The following is a 21,886-nucleotide window of genomic DNA, read 5'->3' on the forward strand; positions in this document are numbered from 1 at the left end:
CCCCCCCCCCCCAACTGCTCAGGCTGGTACAGCACTGGCAGCCCACTCACTCTGACATCTCTCCATTTGTGCATTAATGGACCTGAGCAATGTTGTTTAATTCAGGCCTGTGTGTAGGGATTACTAACAAACAGAATGTAAATTGTAATTTTCCCACTGGGGATCAATAAATTATAAATTAATTCATCCCTCCCTTTTGGTGATGCTAGTGTAGCGCTTGGGCCTGGTTTGTGCTCTTGGATCGGGGCCATCAGACTGGTGCAGACTACCCTAATGTCTCATCCATGTTGACAACCAGGGTCAACTTGCTTCCATCCAGTCCGTTAAAAGACAGCAAACACAAGAAAAAGATGTTTACTGTTATGAATGCTATCACGTAACGTTACGTTCTACTTTTTAAGTGGGAATCTACTCACAGGGCTGCCAACTCTCACGCATTGGCCGTGAGACACACGCATTTGACTGGTTTCACACGCTCACACGCCACACCCCCGATTTCTCACGCTGAAGTGTCAACCCGGTCGGTAAGATTTCTGAAAGATGAGTTTATCTATAGATATACCTGTTGAGCCACTCATGATCGACTAGTTGTGCTTTCAGAGATTGTGAGGGGTTCAAGAGCGCTCCCTGTCTGTGGAATTTTCAAATTGTCGCAAAATGAGAACCTTTTTTTCACGAGCCATCCCAGGTGAAATTCCCCGGCTTCAGGTATGTGCTCTGAGTATCACAGACCCGTCCGTCGCTTCGTGTCCTCTCTCTCTGTAAAGATAGAGGTGAGCAGCGCGGCTGGTAGTGTAGCAGCTTCAGTTCATTTTAGTGGACCCGCTCTGCTGTGGGCTGGGACGCGTTGCATCCGTGCGTAGACCTCCGATAAAGAGCGGCGAACAGCCACTTCTAAACTCTGTCAGAGACCCAAATGGGCCTCTGTGTCTTTTCAGACGGTCTGAGTGAGCTACTACCAAATCGGCGGAGCAATGACATGCATAGCAGACTATATTACAACTCTCCAAATCTCGGACAACAGATGGGAGGAGTTGTATTTTGCATATGCACAAAATTGTAAACATGAGCAGAAATCTTATGAAACACATCTGAGCTATACTATACTGTATATACAATACTACAACGTTGGGCCACTATTGTGCATCTTTAACCTCTGTGCATCTCTAAATGTAACTGAAAATAATGAATTTGATGTTTTATAAAATGAACAAATAGTCTTTATTTTCCCAAAAAAGTAAATACAGTAAGTGTGGCACAGAAGATGAGGGCCAAACATTACTGAACATTGGCACAAAGGTTAAAGGAATAGAATTTATGTAAATCAGTGGTCTCAGTTGATCCCTCAACATTAACTTAACTTTGGGTCACTGATCCCTACACCAGGGACCCCTGGACCTGTTCACCACAGACCCAAATCTTCTCAGCTGTTGCTGACATATGCTGCTGTCTCTTCATGTGGTTCATTATGTTTAGCACATTGTCTGGATCAGTTCTTATATCATAAGAAGTTAATAATGTAAATGCTAAATGCCCTAAAACCTGTTGATACTACAACAATGCAAAGGTTCTTAACCCCACAGTTTTGCAGATATCAAATCTGATGCAGATATCATGTAAGACTTGAGCTCTCCATTTTTTGCAAAAAAACTCTCCAGAAAGTGCCATTTAATGGTTTATTTTTCAAGAATTTTTCCCAGATCCCCATAGGGAGAGCCCCATCCCCCACAAAAATAATAAATCCCAATTTAAACCCTAAAGGATGAAGACCCAAAGAAATTGCTTTGTAAGCGGCAAAATACGGTTGCCCCCCCCAAATCTCACTCCAAGGTTTGGGGAAAAGTTGGCAGCCCTGTATTCATTAATTTTAACTGACATTTGCTAGCAAACTAGGTGCAGATTTACCGCCCATCCTTAGCTACAACTGATAAACACACATAAGTCTAAACGTTACGCACATACAATAATGGCATTAAAATAGAGAGGAAAATACCACCTGACATTAAACATTACAAACACAAATGGCACAAAACACAGCGAACCAGCTAACAGCCTAATGTTAAATGATAGGTTCCGTTAGTGTAATGTTAGCTTGTGATGTATCTACCATATTATTAATAACGATTTGTACCAGCATTAAAGAGTTTAGCTTTACATTAATGTAACACAGTAACAGTGACAACAAATGCACAGCAAACACTAAGAAATGACACATACTAAGGAAAGCTCACTGTGCGACTGGTTCTAGTGGCTGTAATTCTGCATCAAGTCTGAATTTTGGGAAAGAGACTTCAGATATTATATTAGGGGACCACTAAGGTCTATTATAAAAGCCTCCAAAGAGCACCATGTCATGGTACATGTGGTAATTGATAATCCAGCAAAGCTAGCTACCCTCAGATGTGCCAATCACATCACCTACCTTCTTCAAAACTTATATGGATCACAAAATGACAACCAGACCAGACACTGAAATTGAAACAAGGACCTGGGCTATGTCCAAAATCCCCCACACATTCACTACTCCCTACTCCCTATAAAGCGAGTTCGATGTAGAGGACTTTAGGGAGCTCAGTGGCAAAATTAAAAAAACACTTTTGGACACTAGTCATGGCATATTTTTGGCGCAACGTTATTTATATATCAATGCTGGCACACGATTAAAACATATCAGATCAACGTCAGACGGTGGAACATCTGTGTTAATTAGGACGTATTTTGTGTCCAAAAACCTAATTCTCTGCTTCTCTTCATATAGTTGTCAGATTCATCTAGTAACCCTTTTAGAGCTGGCTCAGGTTAGTCTTGGATCAGCTCTTAGTTATGCTGTTATAGTTTTAGACTGCCGGGGAACTTCCTTTGATGCTTGTGACTTTCTTAGCTCTGGGGTGTGTCTTCCTTATGTCCTTGTGTTTTCTGGCCTTGCAGTTTTGCCTGGATTAGTGTGGCACCTAAATTGTGGTCCTACTCAGCGCCCAACTAGGCCATGAACTACTGCAAATACTATTTCTAGCCATAGTTCCATTATCTTTTTATTGTGACTATAATTGCCACGGTTCATAACACCCCCAACCAGCACCGTCAGACACCGCCCACCAAGAACTTGGGTCTGTCTGAGGTTTCTACCTAAAACAAAGTTTTCCCTCGCCACTGCTGCACTAAATGCTTGCTCTTAGGGACCTATTTTGTTATGTAATTTTTTGAATTGTGGAGTCATAGTAGAATATAGAGTGTGATCTAGACCTAATCTTTCTGTAAAGTGTCTTGAGATAACTCTTATTTTTTTTTTCAAGTAGAATAAATGAAATTAAGAAAATGTAATTGGTACTGGCTCAGATTGAAGCAGCTGTTCCTTAAAGTGCTCATAGTATGCTTTTTTGCTTTTTCCCTTTCATGTATGGGGTTACATCTTTTTGGTGCATGTTGTGTTACAACGGTAGCTTTACAAAGTGAAGAAGCCCAAAGTCCACCCCAAAGGGACTTACCATCCTCAACAGAAAACACTGTTACCAAACTGCTCTAAACAGCTCTACTGTAGTCCAGCCTTTATTTACGTAACAAACGTGCGTCACTTTGTAACACACGTTATATTGCTAGCCTAGCTGCTAGCGTGGCACACCCTCATACTGACTGGCATGTAGTGCTGACCTTGGTACTGTGCATGCGTGACTCCCAACAGAGATGGATTAGAAGTGAAATGTCTCACTCTGTAACTAAAAAAGAGAGCTCAACACACAGGGGGACAAGAGTAGCTGCACCAATGTGCAGTACAACAAAAATATTTAATTTAATTAAACCAAGTAAACCTTTTCTAATAAAACCTCTAACTACAATTATGAACCCAAAAATGAGCATAATAGGAGCACTTTAGGCACCCTAACATTATTCCCAAACACAATCTCATGGCAAAAAGCAAAAAAGGCAGAGCAACATCACAGTTCCCAGGAAATGATTTCATCATCGTTTTTAATGTCTAATGAGCCGGTTTGAGTACTTCCTGGTAGGAGTGGGTGATATAGAAAAAATCTAATATCACAATAATTTTGACCAAATAGCTCGACATCGATACTGCAACCATACTGTAGTGTTGACTATTGGTGCTTTCACAAAATATATACACAATGAGAATTTTGATAAATAATCATCAGTAAAGGCAAATGATAGAACAGTTAGCTCTACTCCTTGGGACTGTGGGCGATAACATGAAGAAAACCACCTGAGAATGACTTTAGCCTGAGTCTTCTTAATACCAAAATGGACAGATAATGGGGTCTCATGGGCTAAAATAACACCTTGTCTTAATTACCCAGAGGCACAACTATCTGTTCATTCACACTCTACTGGTCAGTAGCAGGTCGAGTGGGAGGTCTCCGCTTTCTCATAAACACATCATCTTTAAGGTTGAATCCCTTTAGCTGGATTTTCCACCTCCTCATCAGTAAAAGCTGTTTCTCCCCGAGGTTTTAAAGTAGGATACTGTTTCTGTGCTACAATGAATGTGTCTCAACTCAACATGGGCAGCTCACACCACTCACTCACACCAAACCATTTGGCAAAGACTGTATTGACCATGGGCCATGGTTTGCACGACAGTATGGTACAGTTTTAGCTTGGGACTAGGTGACTAGGTTGTTTGGGGAGAGACTTCCAGAGTGAGGGAGCAGCAATGGAGAAGGCCCTGTCCCCCCAGGTCCAGTTCTTGGACGGGGTAAAAGAGGTAAGGTAATGGCAGATCTAAAGTTTCATTAGGAGTATGTCAGTGAGGAGGAGGGCCCAGGTTGTGGAGGGCTCTATAGGTGACGAGGAGAATTTCAAACTGGATTATTTGTAGAATGGGGAGCTAGCAGAGGTTTTGAAGGACTTGGGTGATTTGATCGCAGGTACAGGAGTGGGCAAGCAGACTGAGTTTCATCACTAAAACAACCCGCAAAATATAACATTTTCAACATGAACATATAAATAAAAAGTCGATGCAAAGTGACTGAATGATGGCAGGATTTGTTAAGAAATTTGGGGCCGATTAAGTTCACTGTTGAGTTTGAGAAAGTTATCTTGCAACTAGGTCTTTATATCCTTGAGGCAGTTTTAAGGCTGGGGTGCGTGGGGCTTCAGAATTTGTGCTTATTATATGAATTAACAAGACTGTACTCGAGGAAAGATATGTGTCACGGAACTGAATGATGGAATCAAACGCATGGCAGGGAAAGGTATTTATTGAGGGAAGAAGGCAGAGTGTTCCTCCGGGCCGAAACAAGCACAGTCCACCAGGTACCGGTAACCGCACATCCAGGAGGAGACGTACCGTATAGGCCGTGTGGCCGTCGATCAACCTTGGGGTCGGTGGAGCTGCCACTGAGACAGAGAGGGGACTGGTGGTAACTGGTTTGATCCGGGAGACGTGGAACATGGGGTGGACCTTGAGGGGAGGTGGAAGTCTGAGTTTAACTGTCGTGGGGTTCAGGACTGCCTCAACTGAGTAGGGCCCCAAAAATCGAGGTGTGAGTTTCCTGGATGACATCTGCAGCGGGAGGTCTTCAGGACAACCACACCCCCCGAGGCCTTGCCCCTACAATTTACTACATGGTGAGACATAATCCGTCTTCTTCAGAGAAATAAATTGAATCCCTGATACAGTATTCATTTGGACTAACGTGTGTACTATTTGCCAGCCAGAAAACTGATTTTAAATACTATATACAAAGTAGGCGGAATATAAAGAGGTTACTGATGCGGTCGACACCTTGCTGTGGTAAATCTGACTCAAGATGAAGTTTATTTGATTTATTTTCAGAGCCAGCAACTGTGAGCTGTGAGGGAGAGCGTGAGTCCTCCGGCCCTGTGCTGGACCACCTCCCCAACCCTATCTCCACTCAGTTTTCCTTAATGATGAGCTCATGGGGGAAGTTGGAGGAAAGTTTAAACTTACAAACTCTGTGTGCTCTGTATGTGACTACATGCAGACAACCTACTTTACCTGTCCGATAAAGTCCAGAAAGGGCCAGACAAGATCTTATCTGTTGGTCAGCACCGCCTATGTTGGTTGCTGGCCGGGTTAATTCTGTCAAGATGATGATTATGCCTAGGTTCTCATTCTTGTTTCCTGCAATACCTGTTTTCATCCCAAGTCTTTTTTCAGAGAGCTATATAAATGTCTATCTATGTCTGTATTATGTCTACCTTTATCTGTAGTAAGACCATCCCACAAATAAGGAGAGCACATCTTGAGAAACAGAAACCGGCGGGAGGCTTAGCACTTCTGAATTTTTACAATATTACTGGGCAACTGATATATTTAAACTAATATACTGGGTTTCCGCGTCTTACGAGGTGAGTGGACCTGTATGGTTTGAAATGGAACAAAATTCCGCCCATCTGGTGTCTCTACCTTCTCTACTATATGCGCCATTGTCACTCGATAACAAGTGTCTCAAAAATAATCTTATTGTGGGTGGCTCACTTTGAATAAGGTCCCAATTCAGGACCCACTTCAAACATAGACAGGCCATGCCCTCTCTCCCAGTCTCGGCCAACCTACTCTGTCCACCCTCACTCAAGGATACAGCATTTAAGTTATGGTTCCGGAATGGTCTGAAGTGGATGAAGGATCTTTTTCATCGAGGGCTGGCAAATTTGTATGATATCCCTAGTTTGCATTATTTCAGGTATCAGCAGATGCGTGTTTTTGTTTGGTAACATTTCCCTTTCTTTCAGTTACTCTCGACAAATGACTGGCTAGATGGGGATCTAAATCAAAGACGAAGAGTGAGCAGATTATATCAGGATATCCAGATGATTGCCTTGCCGTCTCTTAGTCATATTTGGGCCGGGTGGAAGGGGGGATTAGGATTCTTAATGTCGGACATCTCCTGGCAAAGCGCAATAAAGAGAATACATTCAACTTCGATTTGTACCAGTTGAAGGTGCTCCACAGGCTTCATCTATGTAGGAGTAGGCTTGCCAGGATATATCCAGATGTTGATCCGACTTGTTCCCGATGCTGTCAAGCTCCGGCTACCCTCTGTTGTTCTGGGCTTGTCCAAAGTTGGTACAGTTTTGGTTGTTAAGTTTTGATAATTTTTCTTATATCTGTGACAGAAAGATAAGCCCTGCTCCTGAAATCATCAAATATTTGGTGTAAACCCTGCTGGGATAGTGATATCTGGAGCAATATCAGACGACATTGCGTTTTCATCTTTATTGGCCAGACGTCTTATTTTGTGTAATTGGAAGTCACATTAGCCTCCCACACTCTTGAAACTTAAAGATTTTCTAAGGGCGGCAGCCATTTTTGGATTATCTTGCTGGAAACACTGGGCCATAATTGATTCGCAGGCTCTGTAACATGTCAGTTATTATTTTATTGTTTTTAATGTATGTTTCTTTGTATTATTTTTGTCATTTTATTATTGTATATGTTGGGGTTGCTGATTGAGGACTTGTTAGTTTTGTGTATGAAGTGTAGAAACACATAATGGAAAATAGAAACAATTGAATATACATATTTCCTGCATGATGTGCAGAACCCCACTGGCTAAAACAATGTTGCAGAGGTACAGTTCTCTATCAAATTCTCTCTGCACACAATAGGATAGTGCTACCTTATTCGGTAGCACTATCCTTACTATCCACTATTATTTAAGTAGCAGGGAATTCACGCGGAACCGTCGCTACTCTGCCCGCCCACCGACTATATACACGATGTGATTGGCTTCCCAGAATTTGGATTTTCAGGCTCACAAGCCAACAGAGAGTTGCTAGACTGACCCTGGCTGCAAATTACATTTGCTGCCGCTAGGGTACGTTTAGATTTCTAGGCTACATTTAGCCAATATTTGGCCAAATGTGAAAACGATTGTGTAACATCTTCCCAGAGAATGTAGCCTTCTCCGCACATAAGACCCTGTAATACTGTATTGTCTGAGTCCTAATGGGAACTGTGGGTTACCAATCTTTGACACACATACAGTACATAGAAAACCTTGTGGGTCTTTATTATAACACACACACACACAGACACACACACACAGATTATAAAGGGACCTTCACAGTTTCCGTCCCTTGCAATAATGTAATTAGATGGCTGAGGTCCCCATGGTAGGATGGGAGGATCCGTTTCTCCTCGCCATCAAGTGAAAGATTAGCAGACTGGATACTGTTGCATGCTGAAATAAGGCAACAAGAGATATTTTACAAGGCATTGTAGTGTGTTTGTATATTGAATTTTCTTCTCTCAGTTGGGTTCACGGTTGTACCGTCCAGCTATATGATTGGACACGCGAGCAACTACTGATTTAAGGTTATTTTCACTTCTATTTTCTAAATTGTATTCTCCACAGCTGGAATCCTCAAACTACTTCTATCACTTGCATTACTAACACATTGACCTGATAAGTTTAACCCAAACATGTATTTATATGCACTTTCGTACCCGGGTTACAGTCGGCTTTCTGCAGCAAGTTAATTCCTTAAACGTCCTGGTTTCTGTCATTAGGATTTTGAATGAAATTAAAGGTAAATTAGGTAATATTATGATTTTCTTTTAATATAAAAGGTTATTATAGTGCATGTGTGGTGGCCATCAGGGGGCATCCACATTCCTCTAGATCAGGGATTCTCAAACTTATATTCAAAGGTCCAAATCTGATTTATATAACAGGTCAAAGGTCAGGAACAAAAGGTGATAAGCAATTTATTGTTATTGAACTTGCTTTTAACTTACAATCAATACATTCAACCCCAGAGGAAAAGATATCAGGGTTTGACGGCAGTCTGTTGCCTGAACCAAAGCAACTCTAACTTTAAAAGCAAAATACATTAAAGTGTCATACATTTTACAAATATATTGCAAACTACAGAAAAAGTAGGAGAACAATCGTCACTGGTGGATTTTAATGCCTGAAAACTGATTGAGAAACTGACCTTAAAAACAACAAGGCACAGTAATATAAAGGCTACTGGGAGAGAGTCTGGACTTTGAGAATCACTGCTCTACATGATAACCTGTGCTCCAAATGTTGTACTCAGAATTACAGAAAAAAACATTGTTGTGTGAGGACGATCACCTTGCAAAACAATGTTTGTTTTGGGAAATAACTAACTCTGAGCTAGAAAGCTATATGCTGAAATGTCAAGTTTTGAAGAAAATGTTGATGGTGTAACAAGGCAGGTGTGCTTCGTTCTTCACAGAATGATTGTAAAGATTTACAAAGTATATGTTGACAGCATTTACTCTCTAACCCGCAAACCCAGCGCGCTACGGCTGTAACATTAGTAGCAGCAAACAAACAAACAGGATCGGCAGAGAAAGATTCTACTCGACTTAAAGAAAACTGGCATGTTCCTAACAGTTGCATGACCAGAGATGTAACAAACCCAGGGTAAATAAAGAAGATGTATTTGAAAGATGGAGACAGCTTAGAGCCCAAAAGGATGCAGAGTTGGCTAATTTCTCCCTGAATAGGTAAGAATTAGCTTCAGGCTCATTTATTTTACGGCCACAAGGGACTTTTAATTGGCATTTAATGTAACTTCAACATTCGTGCACTCTCATTGATTATTTAGATTACTTGAGTTTGTGTTACCAGCAGGGGGGCCTGATGAAAAACTGGGCTGGCTTACTCAATCAAAGACATCACTAATTGAGGAATTTCAAACAGGAATGTGGGCGAAGCTTTTTTAGACAGTTGAAGAAAAAGTGCTGTCCGTGGGAGAGAAAGCTCTGTTTAGAGCTATTACATACATAAAAACTACAGAACACACTAAAAATGACTTTTCCGCAGTGGTTGAATATCCATCCAATCCAATCCAATCCACTTAATGTGTATAGCACGATTTTTACAAACAAGTTTTCCGCACAAAACGATAATACAGAATAAATAGATAACACAATAAAAGCACAATAAAAATTGAGGTACCAAATATAAAAATAATAGTTAAAAAACTAAATAAATAGAAGAAATAAAGTAACTAAATGCACTGTTAGCATACGGTAAAAGTATACACATAAGATGAACACTCTATCTTAAAGGAGAGGAGGCTTGTCTTAGATAGCCCCTTCCAGAGTTTCTAAGCCTAGCTGGTCAGCTGACCTGAAAGCTGGGAGTGTAGGGGTGCAGTAGCTTAGAAAGGTAAGTTGGGGCAAGACCATTCAAGGCTTTAAAAGCAATTAAAAGAATTTTAAAATAAATACTAAAATGGATGGGCAGCCAGTGAAGTGATGCTAAAATAGGTGAAATGTGCTCAGACTTCCTTGTGCCAGATAAAAGACATGCAGCTGCATTTTTAACTAGTTGAAGACGAACGATGAAGAACTCACTAGTCCTTATATTACAGTAGGCGTGGATAACTGTCTCAAAGTGTTGTCTTTGAAGGACTTGTTTGATGAGATGAGTGGATGAGTGGATGAGTGGATCATGAAAACAGCACTTTCAAGTCGGGGAGCAGAGTTTTTTTTTTCAGAGTAGTTAAAACTAGTCAACTTGGCTTCTAATCTGAGCTGCTACAATGTATGAGAGGCAGAGAGAAGGGAAAGAAACTGGAGGAGAGGAAGTGGTAGAATGACGCAAGAGCATGGTGCAAGACAGGGGGGAGGGGGGGCTTGGGTGTGGGTTTGTGTGTGTGTTTGTGTGTGTGTGAGGGCCGGATAATCTTTTGGCTCTTTCCATTAATCTCTAATCCATTGTTTTTTATCATATTGGGATGATATGGTACTTATGCTCTAATGAAAACTATGATCCCATTTCTCTCATTGTCCCAAAATACTGGCACCGACCTTCACTATGACCTCAACACACACACACACACCCACACCCACACATACCCACCCACACATACACACACACACACACACACACACACACAAATAGATTAATCCGGGTAGTTGGGGAAAACAATTGAGCCACCATTACCACAGTGATTGCAAAAGCATCTATTTTGAAAGATGTCCTGGGGATTCTGGTTGGAATATAGTCATGAAAATGCTGTTGAAACAAAAGCTATTTACAAAACAAAGTGTGTCCTATTTTTATCAATTTCTGTCTTTCACCTCCAAATCCTATTGCTCCAAAAGGCTGTCTGCAGATGTTATCCATCCTTCTAAAGAAAAAGAAAAGAAAACCAGCAACATTGTTCATTCATTGTTCAACCTAAAGCTAGGTTGAAGTGGTTCTGTGAATAAGAACTTTAAGAAGCGTGATGTTACAGAGCCACATAACCTCTTTGGATGAATCCAGGACCGGCCTTAGACTTTTGGGGGTCCTAAGCAAGATTTGGTTTGAGGACCTTCCACAATATAACGTGTTTCCACTTCACCTGACTGAAACAACGTCAAGCACGGATAATGTACAAATAAGCATGTCAAGACTTAAGTGAGACCTATTACTAGGGCCGAAATCAATTAAAACTTTTAATCTTGATTTATAAAAGTGTCTTAGTTATGATTTGCATTTTGCATATTTGCAAAGGAATTGCATATTGTATCTATTCTAAATGGACTTTGGAAAAGGGATGTCTTTCAAGTTTTTAGTTCACACACACACACACACACACACACACACACACACATACCATTTCATAAATCCTGTGTCAATAGAAGACAAAAGGATTTTCTGTATATAAGCTTCTCTGTTTTGATCTAAATTAAAGAAATGAATACATAAGCTCACCCAGTCATCATGTTTCCAGTGTGTATGTAGCATTTCTCCTGAGTTTCAAAGACTAACCGCTGTGTTTCCTTCAGTGTCAGGAGTTTCTGCTCCCATCACAGGAATAACAGCGTGCTATGTTATACTAAACACTGAATGATACATCCATCACAAGTGTAAATAGCAGCATGTGTACCACAGCCACACAGAACCTCACAACCCCGTTATGGTGTCGTTCAGGTATCATTAATTATCAAAGGATCCAATGTGTTAAAATAATAAAGGAGCATTTAGATCAGGGTTCAACAAAGAAGTGTGAAAGTAATTCTGATTTATTTAGTTTTCTATACTGTTTGGTTGGAATGTAACGAAGTACATTTACTCCAATAGTGTACTCAAAGGGTAACTACTGTTTTTTTCAACCGGGACCCAGACCTGAAGAAGTCTGTATGTGCCGCAACACGTGGGTTGTTCTAACCTTTTAGAAAAATCAGTAGGTTGGCCATGCTCTTCAATATTATGAGCAGCAGAGTGCCCTTTTTCTGTCTGGTAGCACCATCTAGTGGAAATCTTTGAAATCTACTGACCTTTCTTGCCGGTCACATGCATGTTTAAAAGGAACAAAACAGTCATAGTTCTCTTGTGTGTCCTTGCAGGAGTGTGTTTCAGCTGTGCAATAGATGTGGTTCCTGTGAAGAATGAAAACGGCCTGGTCATCATGTTCATTCTCAACTTTAAGCTTCCCACTGACCCCAGAGCAGCCAGCAGCTCCCCAGCCAGAGAGCTGCACAGAGCACTGCCGATCCCCTGGCTCCCGCTGGGTACGTTTCATCACACCAGCTCACACATATCCCCCTCGCATACATATCAAACACACTCACACACACATCACACACATTTGCACACACATCACACACAATTGCACACATATCACACACAGTTACACACATATTAAACCCAGTCACACACATATTACAAACTCAAATACATAAGTCTTGTGAAAAAATGTTGTAAACTAAGAATGCTTTCAAAAGTTTAAATTATTGTTTATCAATTTAAAAAATGCAAAGTCAACAAACAAAACATTTAGTATTACTACCATTTTCCTTCAAACCAGCATCAATTCTTATAGGTACACTTGCTAAAGGTAGGGCAACGTTGAGGATCATGGACAAAGTGGTCGGCCAAAGAAAATGTAGTGCTGGAGATAAAAAACACATCATTCTTTCCCTTTGAAATCAAAAGAAGTCCAGCAGTGACATCAGCTCGGAACCGACTGACATCCATGGGACCCAGCAACACCCATCTACTGTCCGGAGAAGTCTGACCAGAAGTGGTCTTCATGGAAGAGTTGCAGCCAAAAAGCCAGACCTCTGACATGAAAACAAGGCCAAGCCACTCAACTATGCATGAAAACATAGGATGTGTGGTATAGAAAAATGGCAAAAGGTCTCTCTGTTTGTTGGCCGAACTGCTGGAGAGCGCTACAATAATGAGTGTCTGCAGGCAACAGTGAAGCATGGTGGAGGTTCCTTGCTAGTTTGGGGCTACATTTCTGCAAATGGAGTTGGAGATTTGGTCAGGATCAATGGTGTCCTCAATGCTGGGAAATAAAGGCAGATACTTATCCATCGTGCAATACCCTCAAGGACGTATGATTGGCCTCAAATTTATTCTGCAGCAGGGTAACAACCCCAAGGTTCATTAAAAACTATCTTCAGTGTAAAGAAGAAAAAGAAGTCCTGGAAGTGATGGCATGGCCCCCACAGAGCCCTGATCTCAACACCATCGAATGTGTCTGGGATTACATGAAGAGACGGAAGGATTTGAGGACGCCTACACGCAAAGAAGATCTGTGGTTAGTTCTCCAAGATGTTTGGAACAACCTACCAGCGGAGTTCCCTCAAAAGCTGTGTGCAAGTGTACCTAGAAGAACTGTTGCTGTCTTGGAGGCAAAGGGTGGTCACACCAAATATTGATTTGCTTTAGATTGCTCTTCTGTTCATTCACTGTTTACAAACTATTAACGCCATTTTTGAAAGCATTCTTAGTTTACAGCATTTTTTCATACCTGCCTTAAACTTTTGCACAATATTGTACATATATCACACACGCTCACACACAGTCACACATATCACACACCCCCACACAAAATTACACACAGTCACACCAACTCAGCTGCGAGTGTTTTTGGTCGATTTGAAAGAATTTCTGTTGAAAACCCAAAAATTATTACAAATGAATATCATATGCATTATATGATATGTAAATAAAATACTATATTTTTAGAGTATTAGTTCAACGCTAGTGTTACAGATGGAGGTAATGAGTTTGTCCGAAGAATGCCGGTACTATGAAATGAGCTGCAGCTAACAGTTGTTTTGGTTATCAGATCATCTACATGGATTCATTTATTCATAGTTTTCTTCCAAATATAAAGAGAAAAACCAACAGAGGTTGCCAAGGTGTTGGAAGCAGTAAATAGTTATCCCTGTGGCCAAAAAAAACTATCCCAAGGTTTTTAATGATTATAGATAGACCTCTGGCCCTGACTCTTGTCATGAAGTCCTTTGAAAAAGTGATAACAAGAGATATTCTTATTAAGACTGCACATCTACTTGACCGTTATCAGTTGGCATACAGGGATAGCGGTGGAGTAGAAGATGCCACTGCCGCTTTATTAAATCTTGAAGGAAACAAAAATCATGCCATGTTGCTATTTGTGGACTTTCTCGTTACACATTTAACACACAGACCCACAATCTAATTGATAAACATATCAAAAATTTTAGAGGGTATAATTAAAGAGTCTAGTATAACATGGAAATGAATAAGAAACATTGTTGAAATACAATTCATTGCATTGTACTTATAGTGGTTGTGGATATTTCTGTTGCCTGTTTGTACATTTCTGTTGTTTTTCCTGTGTCGTATATTTCCTGTTATGATTGTGTATTTGTTCTGTTTTCTTTTGTAGTCCGTGTTCCCTCCCTTGTCTTGTCTAGTTGTAGTTCCTGTCTTGTGTCTTCCCTTGAGTGTCTGCATGTTCTCTTTCCTGTTTATTATGACGGTCTGGGTTTCTGAATAAGGCATGTTAGACACAACGATGTCCTGGACCGTTGCTTGAGAAGATTTTCTCTAACTGGACTGCTCCCTTCCGAAATCTCCTGTTACGTTCCTGAAACGGTGGGACAAGTGACAGCTTTATCGTTCTTATTGAAAAAAATTGTGACTTAATAAAGTCGAATCTAAGCTCCGGCCAACTTCAAACTAAGCAAATGTCTAATCAGCCAAAATAACTGAAATCATCTGTGTGGGGGTTAAAAGTACTTTAAAATGTATACTAGTATGCAATGAAATAATCAAGGTTTGAAAACAATTTCCGTTTATATAGTGCTATAGTGGTGCATATTTCTAAACCGATTTTCCCCATCCAGCTGGGCGGCAGCGTCTGCGCCTCCTCCTGCGCTCCCTCAACCCCGGAACGGAGGTCCTGTCCCAGGACACAGAGCTAGGGGCTCCTCATGCTGACTTCCCTCTCCTTGGACACGAGTCTGTGGCCCTAGATAAACTCCTGTCCCTTCCTGAGATACAGCAGCTGGAGGAGACAGGAGCTGGACTACTGCTGTGGAACGATGAGGAGGAAGGGATGAGAGTGGGACGAAGAGGAGGAGAGAGGGGCAGCTTGCTGGCATCCAGGCGAAGGAGTGAGGGGGACAGAAAGACAAGAGCAGGAGGAGATAATTTTGGGCTGCTGGTTGATACAAGTGGAGGACAAGAAGGAGGGAGTGTGTCCCCAGCTCCAGCCTCAGCACCCCCAACACTGGCACAGCCACTTGCCTCCTCAAAGGCTCGATCAAGGTAAGTCAATCTTTTCATTTTGTATTTTTGTGATTTTATTAACTTTTGATAAGCTGGTAACCCTTTAAGCTTTTATAAGCAGTGTATAAACATTAAATAACTGGTTTATAACACAACACAATCTAGTGGATATCAATCATATCTTCTCCGAAGAAGAAATGTATTACTACGAAAGTATTTCACTATTGTCATACATTATCTGATTTTATACCATAGTCTGGGGGAATACTACTTAATGGCTACAAGGTCTCCATAAAAAAGTGATAAAGGAAACCTACTAAATAGCCTGGTAATCCAGACCCAAATGCAAAAGGATTAAGGGTTTGGCATCGAGTAATGAAAGTTGCCCTTCTCGAGGGGCTGTTAGGGGGGCGTATGAGGATTGGACCCAAATGCAGAGAGGAGAACGGCAGGCAGGCAGGTGGGGGTAAACAGGAGTTTATTGTCCAAACACAAGGTAAGTCCCAATGGAACTAGACATCCAGAACACAAGGCAAAAAGGCAGGTATCCAAAGAACAAAAACATATAATCACCCGACCAGGGAAACGGGAACAACAGCAGGAATACTGAGACAAGGTGACGTGCAGACAGGCGAACGAACAGAATGATCCGACAAGAGACAAAGGAAACACTGGGGTTAAATACAAGAGGTAACGAGGTAATGGGGATCAGGTGAGACGTCAGGTGAATCACATTAGGGCGGGGCAGGACAATCAGACAAACAAAGTAAAGCTAGACAAGACAAGACAGGAAGCCGACTTCAAAATAAAACAGGAAGTGAAACACAAAGACGCTTACCGGGGGGACCGAACAGGACACAGCACACGGGACCTGGGAAAACACTGAGACCTTCACAGGGAGGCAGAAACGGGAAAACACACCCAACAAAAACCCCAAACCACAACAGGGGCGACACCAAGCGTGAATTTGAAAATCTCACAAGACGCAATTGGATAACACTACCACCAATTACAACAACACACGGGTTGACGTATCAAGTGCCCCATTTGTTAAGCTACCAGGAGAGCTAACTGGTAGATTAGACTCCTGCCGTATCCGGTCAGCAAAACAACAAAAACTTCCTTCTTGCAAAGTAAATATTTAAGCGCCATCTACTGTTCCTCTTTTAGAACAAAACTAAAGTCTAACTTGGTCATTGTCAGCGGCCAAAGCCATTACAACAACTACTGATAATCCGTAGCCATCTTGTAATGTTTACTAAAAGCTTGGACGTTGCAGCGGCTTTGTCATCCATTTAGCTCGCCTCTTGCCGGCCCATATCAGATACACCAATGTGATTGGTACAGCATGGATAAAAATGCATTTTTAATGGGCAGCATTACTCAATACAATAGTAACTCGCTGAGCAAATTCAAATTGTGCGCTCGTAACAGCTCTGGATTTCCAGGGTACCTACTAAAGGAGTTCCAGTGTGTGACAGGTCGCATTGCGGCCGTCACCGTAGCGAAGCGCTACTTGTACCTCCAATGTTTGCACACTGACTTTTCAATACTCTCCCTATGTGTGGGTGTGTGACACGTGTTTGTTTTGTTACCTTGTATGTATGGTGTTAAGATTTATCAGTTACCCATTCATTTCCATAGTCCTACTGTTATCACGTAGTTTTCTAGTGCACGAATTTAACAGCTAAAACTACGGTGATAGGCATGCATGCAACGCTGACTCTAATTGCTTCCGCAATCTGTTAATCATTTTTATACATTGTTCATCATTACCATTTTATCTTGTTATATATTCCTTAGTTATAATAACCACAACACCATTAGTCTTTTGTTAATCTAACAGTTTATTTAATTTCAATCGTAATGCAAATCACATACAAACATTTGTTTCCTCTTACCTGCATACTCTGTTGTAATCTTAAAAGGGAGTTTGCCGTATGCACCGGGGTATTTATAGACGGGCGGTCTTTCGGGGTGACCGGAAGTTATCAGTTTTAAATGTAAAACTGTTTATACTGTAAACCTAGCTATCTTGTGTGGAGGTTAAACCTGTTTGAGGTCTATTTATAATATCACACGTGTTTTATTTCGTGGAGTAGGGCTTTTGGCTGTTTTAAAGCCATTTGTATATTTCTCGCCTGAGCCACCCCTGCAGCTTTAAGGGAGAATGGTTTAGTCCATTTGAGAGGTGCGCTACGAAGGTATTTGAGAGGGAGGCTTCAGTCACGAAAGGAGGCTGGATGTGGTGAGACGTAAGTCTAGTGAAAGCCAAAGTAATTGCAGTCAAAAGGCAATTTGTGAGCAGCTGTTCTTTAGTTTGTTGTTTTAGTATTATCTCTTTTTGACTCTTAAGTCTATTTCTTTTCCAGTTTTCAAAGTCTTTGATTTTTATTGTTCTTTTTGATATATTTGTATTTTGCCTTTTTTGGCCGTGTTTGGGATAATAAAACCATCCCATCTTATATCATCATCAACTGTCGACTCATCCTTCCTGTTACACACTATGCTGAGACTGCCGGTAACATCTACCCACAACACCGTGAAACTACGTGCGTACTGTTCTAAATGAATGCAGACGGACAAATAGACACATTAACTAACAACTAATGATAAATTACTTAAAACGTCTTCATCAATGACCTGCATTCATCTACGGAATCAATTAAAAACATTTCAGGACTGGTGGGAGCTCTTGAACAAAACCCAATCCTGCCACTAAGCAACACTAAAGCAAGAAAACGTGTTTTGCTCTGTAACTCCCATACATTATATTACACATTTATAATAATAAAAATAAATATAACATTCATCAAAGCTGCAAGCGTTGGATGGGCCCTCGCTCCTCTGCGTGCGTTGGGGTTACTGAGTGTGTGCCAGTGATATTGCAGTAGCTTTCCAGTCGGGACATGAAGATGGAGCTGTTTATGGTGTTAAAGGCTTTCGTTTGGTTGAGCATACTGAGAATGGTGAAGTGGCCAGAGTCAGAAGAGGCCGTTGGTGACTTTGTGAAGGACCTTGTCTTGTCTAGTTTTACTTCCTGTCTTGTATATGTGTGTATGTGAGTGTTGTCGTGTCATGGTTTTGCTTGTCTGGTATCTTGTCGGCGTTCCAGTTTGTTCTGTGTTTCTTGGACTTTTGTACTTTAGTGTTTTGTCGGAAACCCAGTTGTTTGAGCCTCTCATAGGACCCATTGACGGATTCTTGATAAGATTTTTCATGGTTTGCATGATGAGGAACGTGCCTTTTCTAGGCATCTTATAGAGGTGCACATGCAGACTACGGAGAGAGAATTTGGCCTCCCTGTCTCCAAGCCTGTCAGTCCTCCAGTTCTCACTGTTCTGCAGTCCAGAGCCTGTGCTGTCCAGCAAGCCAGAGCCCGTGCTGTCCACCGAGCCAGAGCCTGAGCTGACCAGTGAGCCTGAGCTGACCAGTGTCCCAGAGCTGACCAGTGTTCCAGAGCCCCAGCTGACGTGCAGCTTTCCAATGTCCCAGCTAACGTCCAGCTTTGCAGAGCCGGAGCTGATGCCCAACTGTCCAGAGTCTGCGCTGACCATTCTCCAAGAGTCTATGCTGGCCGTTCTCCCAGAGTCTATACTGACCAGTCTCCCAATGCCTTTGTTGACTGTTGTCCCAGAGACTGTGCTGTTGCTCGGAACTTCAGAGACCTTCCCTTGGTCAGGTCCCCCTGAGACGTTGCCTTGGTCAAGCATCCCTGAGACTTTGCCATGGTCAAGCACCCCTGAGATTTTGCCTTTTTTTTTTTGCCTGCCAACATCTGTTCCTGTTATCCCGTTGCCTATCTTCAGCCCTGCGTTCCCATGGCCTGTCTTCAGCCCCGCTGACCCATTGCCGGTCTTCATCCCAGCTGGTTTGCCTCCAGAAGAGTTTTGCCTTTACCGCCGGCCTCCAGAGTGGTATCTCCTTTGCCGCTGGCCTCCAGAGGCATTTTGCCTTTATTGCCGGCTGCCTGAGGGGCTCTGCCTTCGCTGTCCTGCTTGGCTGCCGGAAGGGTTCCTTCCTCAACGTCGTCCTCCAGAAAGGTTCTACCTTCGCCGTCCTGTCTGCCCTCCAGAAAATCTTAGCCCTCCTGCTTGGATTCCAGAAGGGCTTCGCTGTCGCCACCCTGCTCTGCATCTAGAAGGGCTTTGGCTCTCCTGCCAGCCTTGAGAAGCGTTTTGTCTTCGTCGCGGCCTCCAGAGGGGTTTTGCTGTCGTGCTTGGCCGCCTGAGGGGTCTCGCCTTCTCCGCCGGCCACCAGAGAGTTTTTACCTTTGCCACCGGCCGCCAGAGGGGTTTTGCCTTCACTGCTGGCCACCAGAGAAGTATCTTTTTTCAACCGGCCTCCAGAGGGGTCTTGCCTATGCCGCCGGTCGCCTGAGAGTCCTTGATGTCCCATTCGCCCGGCTGAGGAGCACCGCCTTTGCTCTCCTGCTCAGCCTCCAAAGGGGTCCTGCCTTCGCTGTCCTGTGCACCTTCCAGAAAATTTTTGCCGTCCTGCTCGGCCTGCAAAAGGGCTTTGCCGTCGCAACCCTGCTCGGCATCAAGAGGGGTTTTGCCTTTGCTGCCTGTCTCCAGAGAGTCTTCCAAGGTAGTCGAGGATAAGACAGAGTTAGCCACTGCCGGCTGCCCAAGCCCTCGAGCCTCGCTTCCATTTTCCTTTGCCCTTTCTGGACTCTGCCCTTTTTTGGACATGCTTTATTTACTTGTTTTTTGGGCTGTCTGGGAGCCATCCCTTAAGATGGGGGGTGGATCCCTGTCACATTTATGTGTCTCTATGTTCTGTTTCCTGTTTATTTTGTGGTGTGTTTCCTCCCTTGTTTGTCTAGTTTTATTTTCTGTCTTATGTTTTCCTGCTTGTAAGAATGTCTGCCCAGCCCTGATGCATTCCACCTGTTGTGTCATCTTTTCCCTGTTAATCCTTGTTATAATGGATTTTTTTCTCTGTGTTTCCTTGATGTTTTGTAGGATCATAGTTCTGTATTGTGGAGAGCTGTCGTGTCAGGGTTTTTCTTGTCCGGTATGTTTTATGTTCGGCGTTCCAGTTTGTTCTGTTTCCTGGACTTTTGCACCTCAGTGTTTTGTTGGAAACAAATTTTGCCTGCTCCTTCAGTACACTTATTGTTGTACCTTTTTTTGTTCAAATTAAATCTTAGAACGTTACTTCATTCTCGTCTCCACTGCATCTGGGTCCAAGCCTCACTTTCCTTGTAGCTGATATTGTAGGACATTTTACGCAGTTGAACTAAAAATTGTAGTTATAAACATGACAGAGAAAACGTAACTCCACTTTTGGCTTCTGAAATACTCAGTAGAGTTACGCTGTTGACTGCACTTCTCATGAGTAAATGCACACAGCAGCAGTGGACAGCTCTGTGTTAACAGTTTAGAGATTATTGTTCTCATTATTTCTTAACCCTTTCCTTGTTCTCGTTTGTTTTAGTTGTAATTTTTTTGTGTAAAGTGCGTTACAAATAAAATGTACTATTTGTAGAATCACAACATATGAAACAACATAATTATTGCAGAATGAGATTGGAAAGAAAACAGTGATGAAGTAATATTTTTTTCCAGGTTGTCCTCGTTTATAGAGCCAGCAATAAACAACCTGGTGAGAATGACGGGGTGAAGTATCCAGATGCATTTCTGTAGTCCCCCTTCAGAACAGTGTAGGTTCCCAGGCAGACCCAGGTCAATAACATCTGCCATCACGATTACGCGGTCGAGTGTAAGGGCGGTCGGATTCTCCGACTCACCGCATTCTCTTTTCCTTATTCCTTTTAAAATTCTCCATCACGCCTTTGCTGGCCCAATGATGTTTACCATCAGGGTTAAGGAAAAGTGGTAAATAAAGGACATACGAGGTATTTTTTTTTTTTATTATTTGTATTTTTTTACTTTTCACCCACAGGCCCTGTCACCTTTTTCTATTCAGATTTTTGATTAAATTAGGGTAACAGTCTTTGGAGAGCAACAACCCACTGTCCATGTTTTTTCTCCTTTCACTCTAGGCTAGATGTATCCACCTTTCAAATTATAAAGCCCAACAAACTCCCTCCTCTTGCTATTGTTGCGAAGACGTGAGGGAGTGCTTGTACTAGGTGCACAAGATCTCAGACCAAAATCAGGTGGTTCACTCACGGATGTTTTAAGTACAGTTTTGTGGTGCTGGGTCTCCTTTTACTGAGGTCTGTCACCCACCTCACAAATGTACATTCTGTCTAGGAGAGAGGAGAAAGGAAGATGACTGTCCTGTCTTTCCTCAGCAAGCATCCTTCCAGCAGGTTCGATGGCATGCATGGGACATTAAAACATTCCTCCTCAGTGGATGCTATCAAGAGTGGGCACAGTTACTGGGAAAAGACACGGCAGCTGAGACACAGCTGCAACGGTGAGAATAACACTGCCTTTAATCCTTTTCAA

The 21,886-nt window shown here is 42.2% G+C and overlaps 1 protein-coding gene and 1 long non-coding RNA gene across 2 annotated transcripts in view; both read left to right on the plus strand.

Annotated features, from left to right (window-relative positions):
• Nucleotides 1-21,886, plus strand: part of LOC117954060 (potassium voltage-gated channel subfamily H member 6-like) — an 82,845-nt gene that overhangs the window by 11,052 nt on the left and 49,907 nt on the right. Inside the window, exons 3-5 of the mRNA XM_034887530.1 lie at nucleotides 12,299-12,463; nucleotides 15,080-15,503; nucleotides 21,730-21,854. Coding sequence (XP_034743421.1) covers nucleotides 12,299-12,463; nucleotides 15,080-15,503; nucleotides 21,730-21,854 — 714 coding nt within the window. The remainder of the gene's footprint in view (nucleotides 1-12,298; nucleotides 12,464-15,079; nucleotides 15,504-21,729; nucleotides 21,855-21,886) is intronic.
• Nucleotides 16-9,687, plus strand: LOC117954101. Its single transcript, XR_004658739.1, has 3 exons — nucleotides 16-26; nucleotides 2,345-2,350; nucleotides 9,585-9,687. It is a non-coding gene; the product is annotated as an uncharacterized LOC117954101 (long non-coding RNA).

The sequence above is a fragment of the Etheostoma cragini genome, chromosome 12 (assembly GCF_013103735.1).
Source record: "Etheostoma cragini isolate CJK2018 chromosome 12, CSU_Ecrag_1.0, whole genome shotgun sequence".
NCBI lineage: Eukaryota > Metazoa > Chordata > Actinopteri > Perciformes > Percidae > Etheostoma > Etheostoma cragini.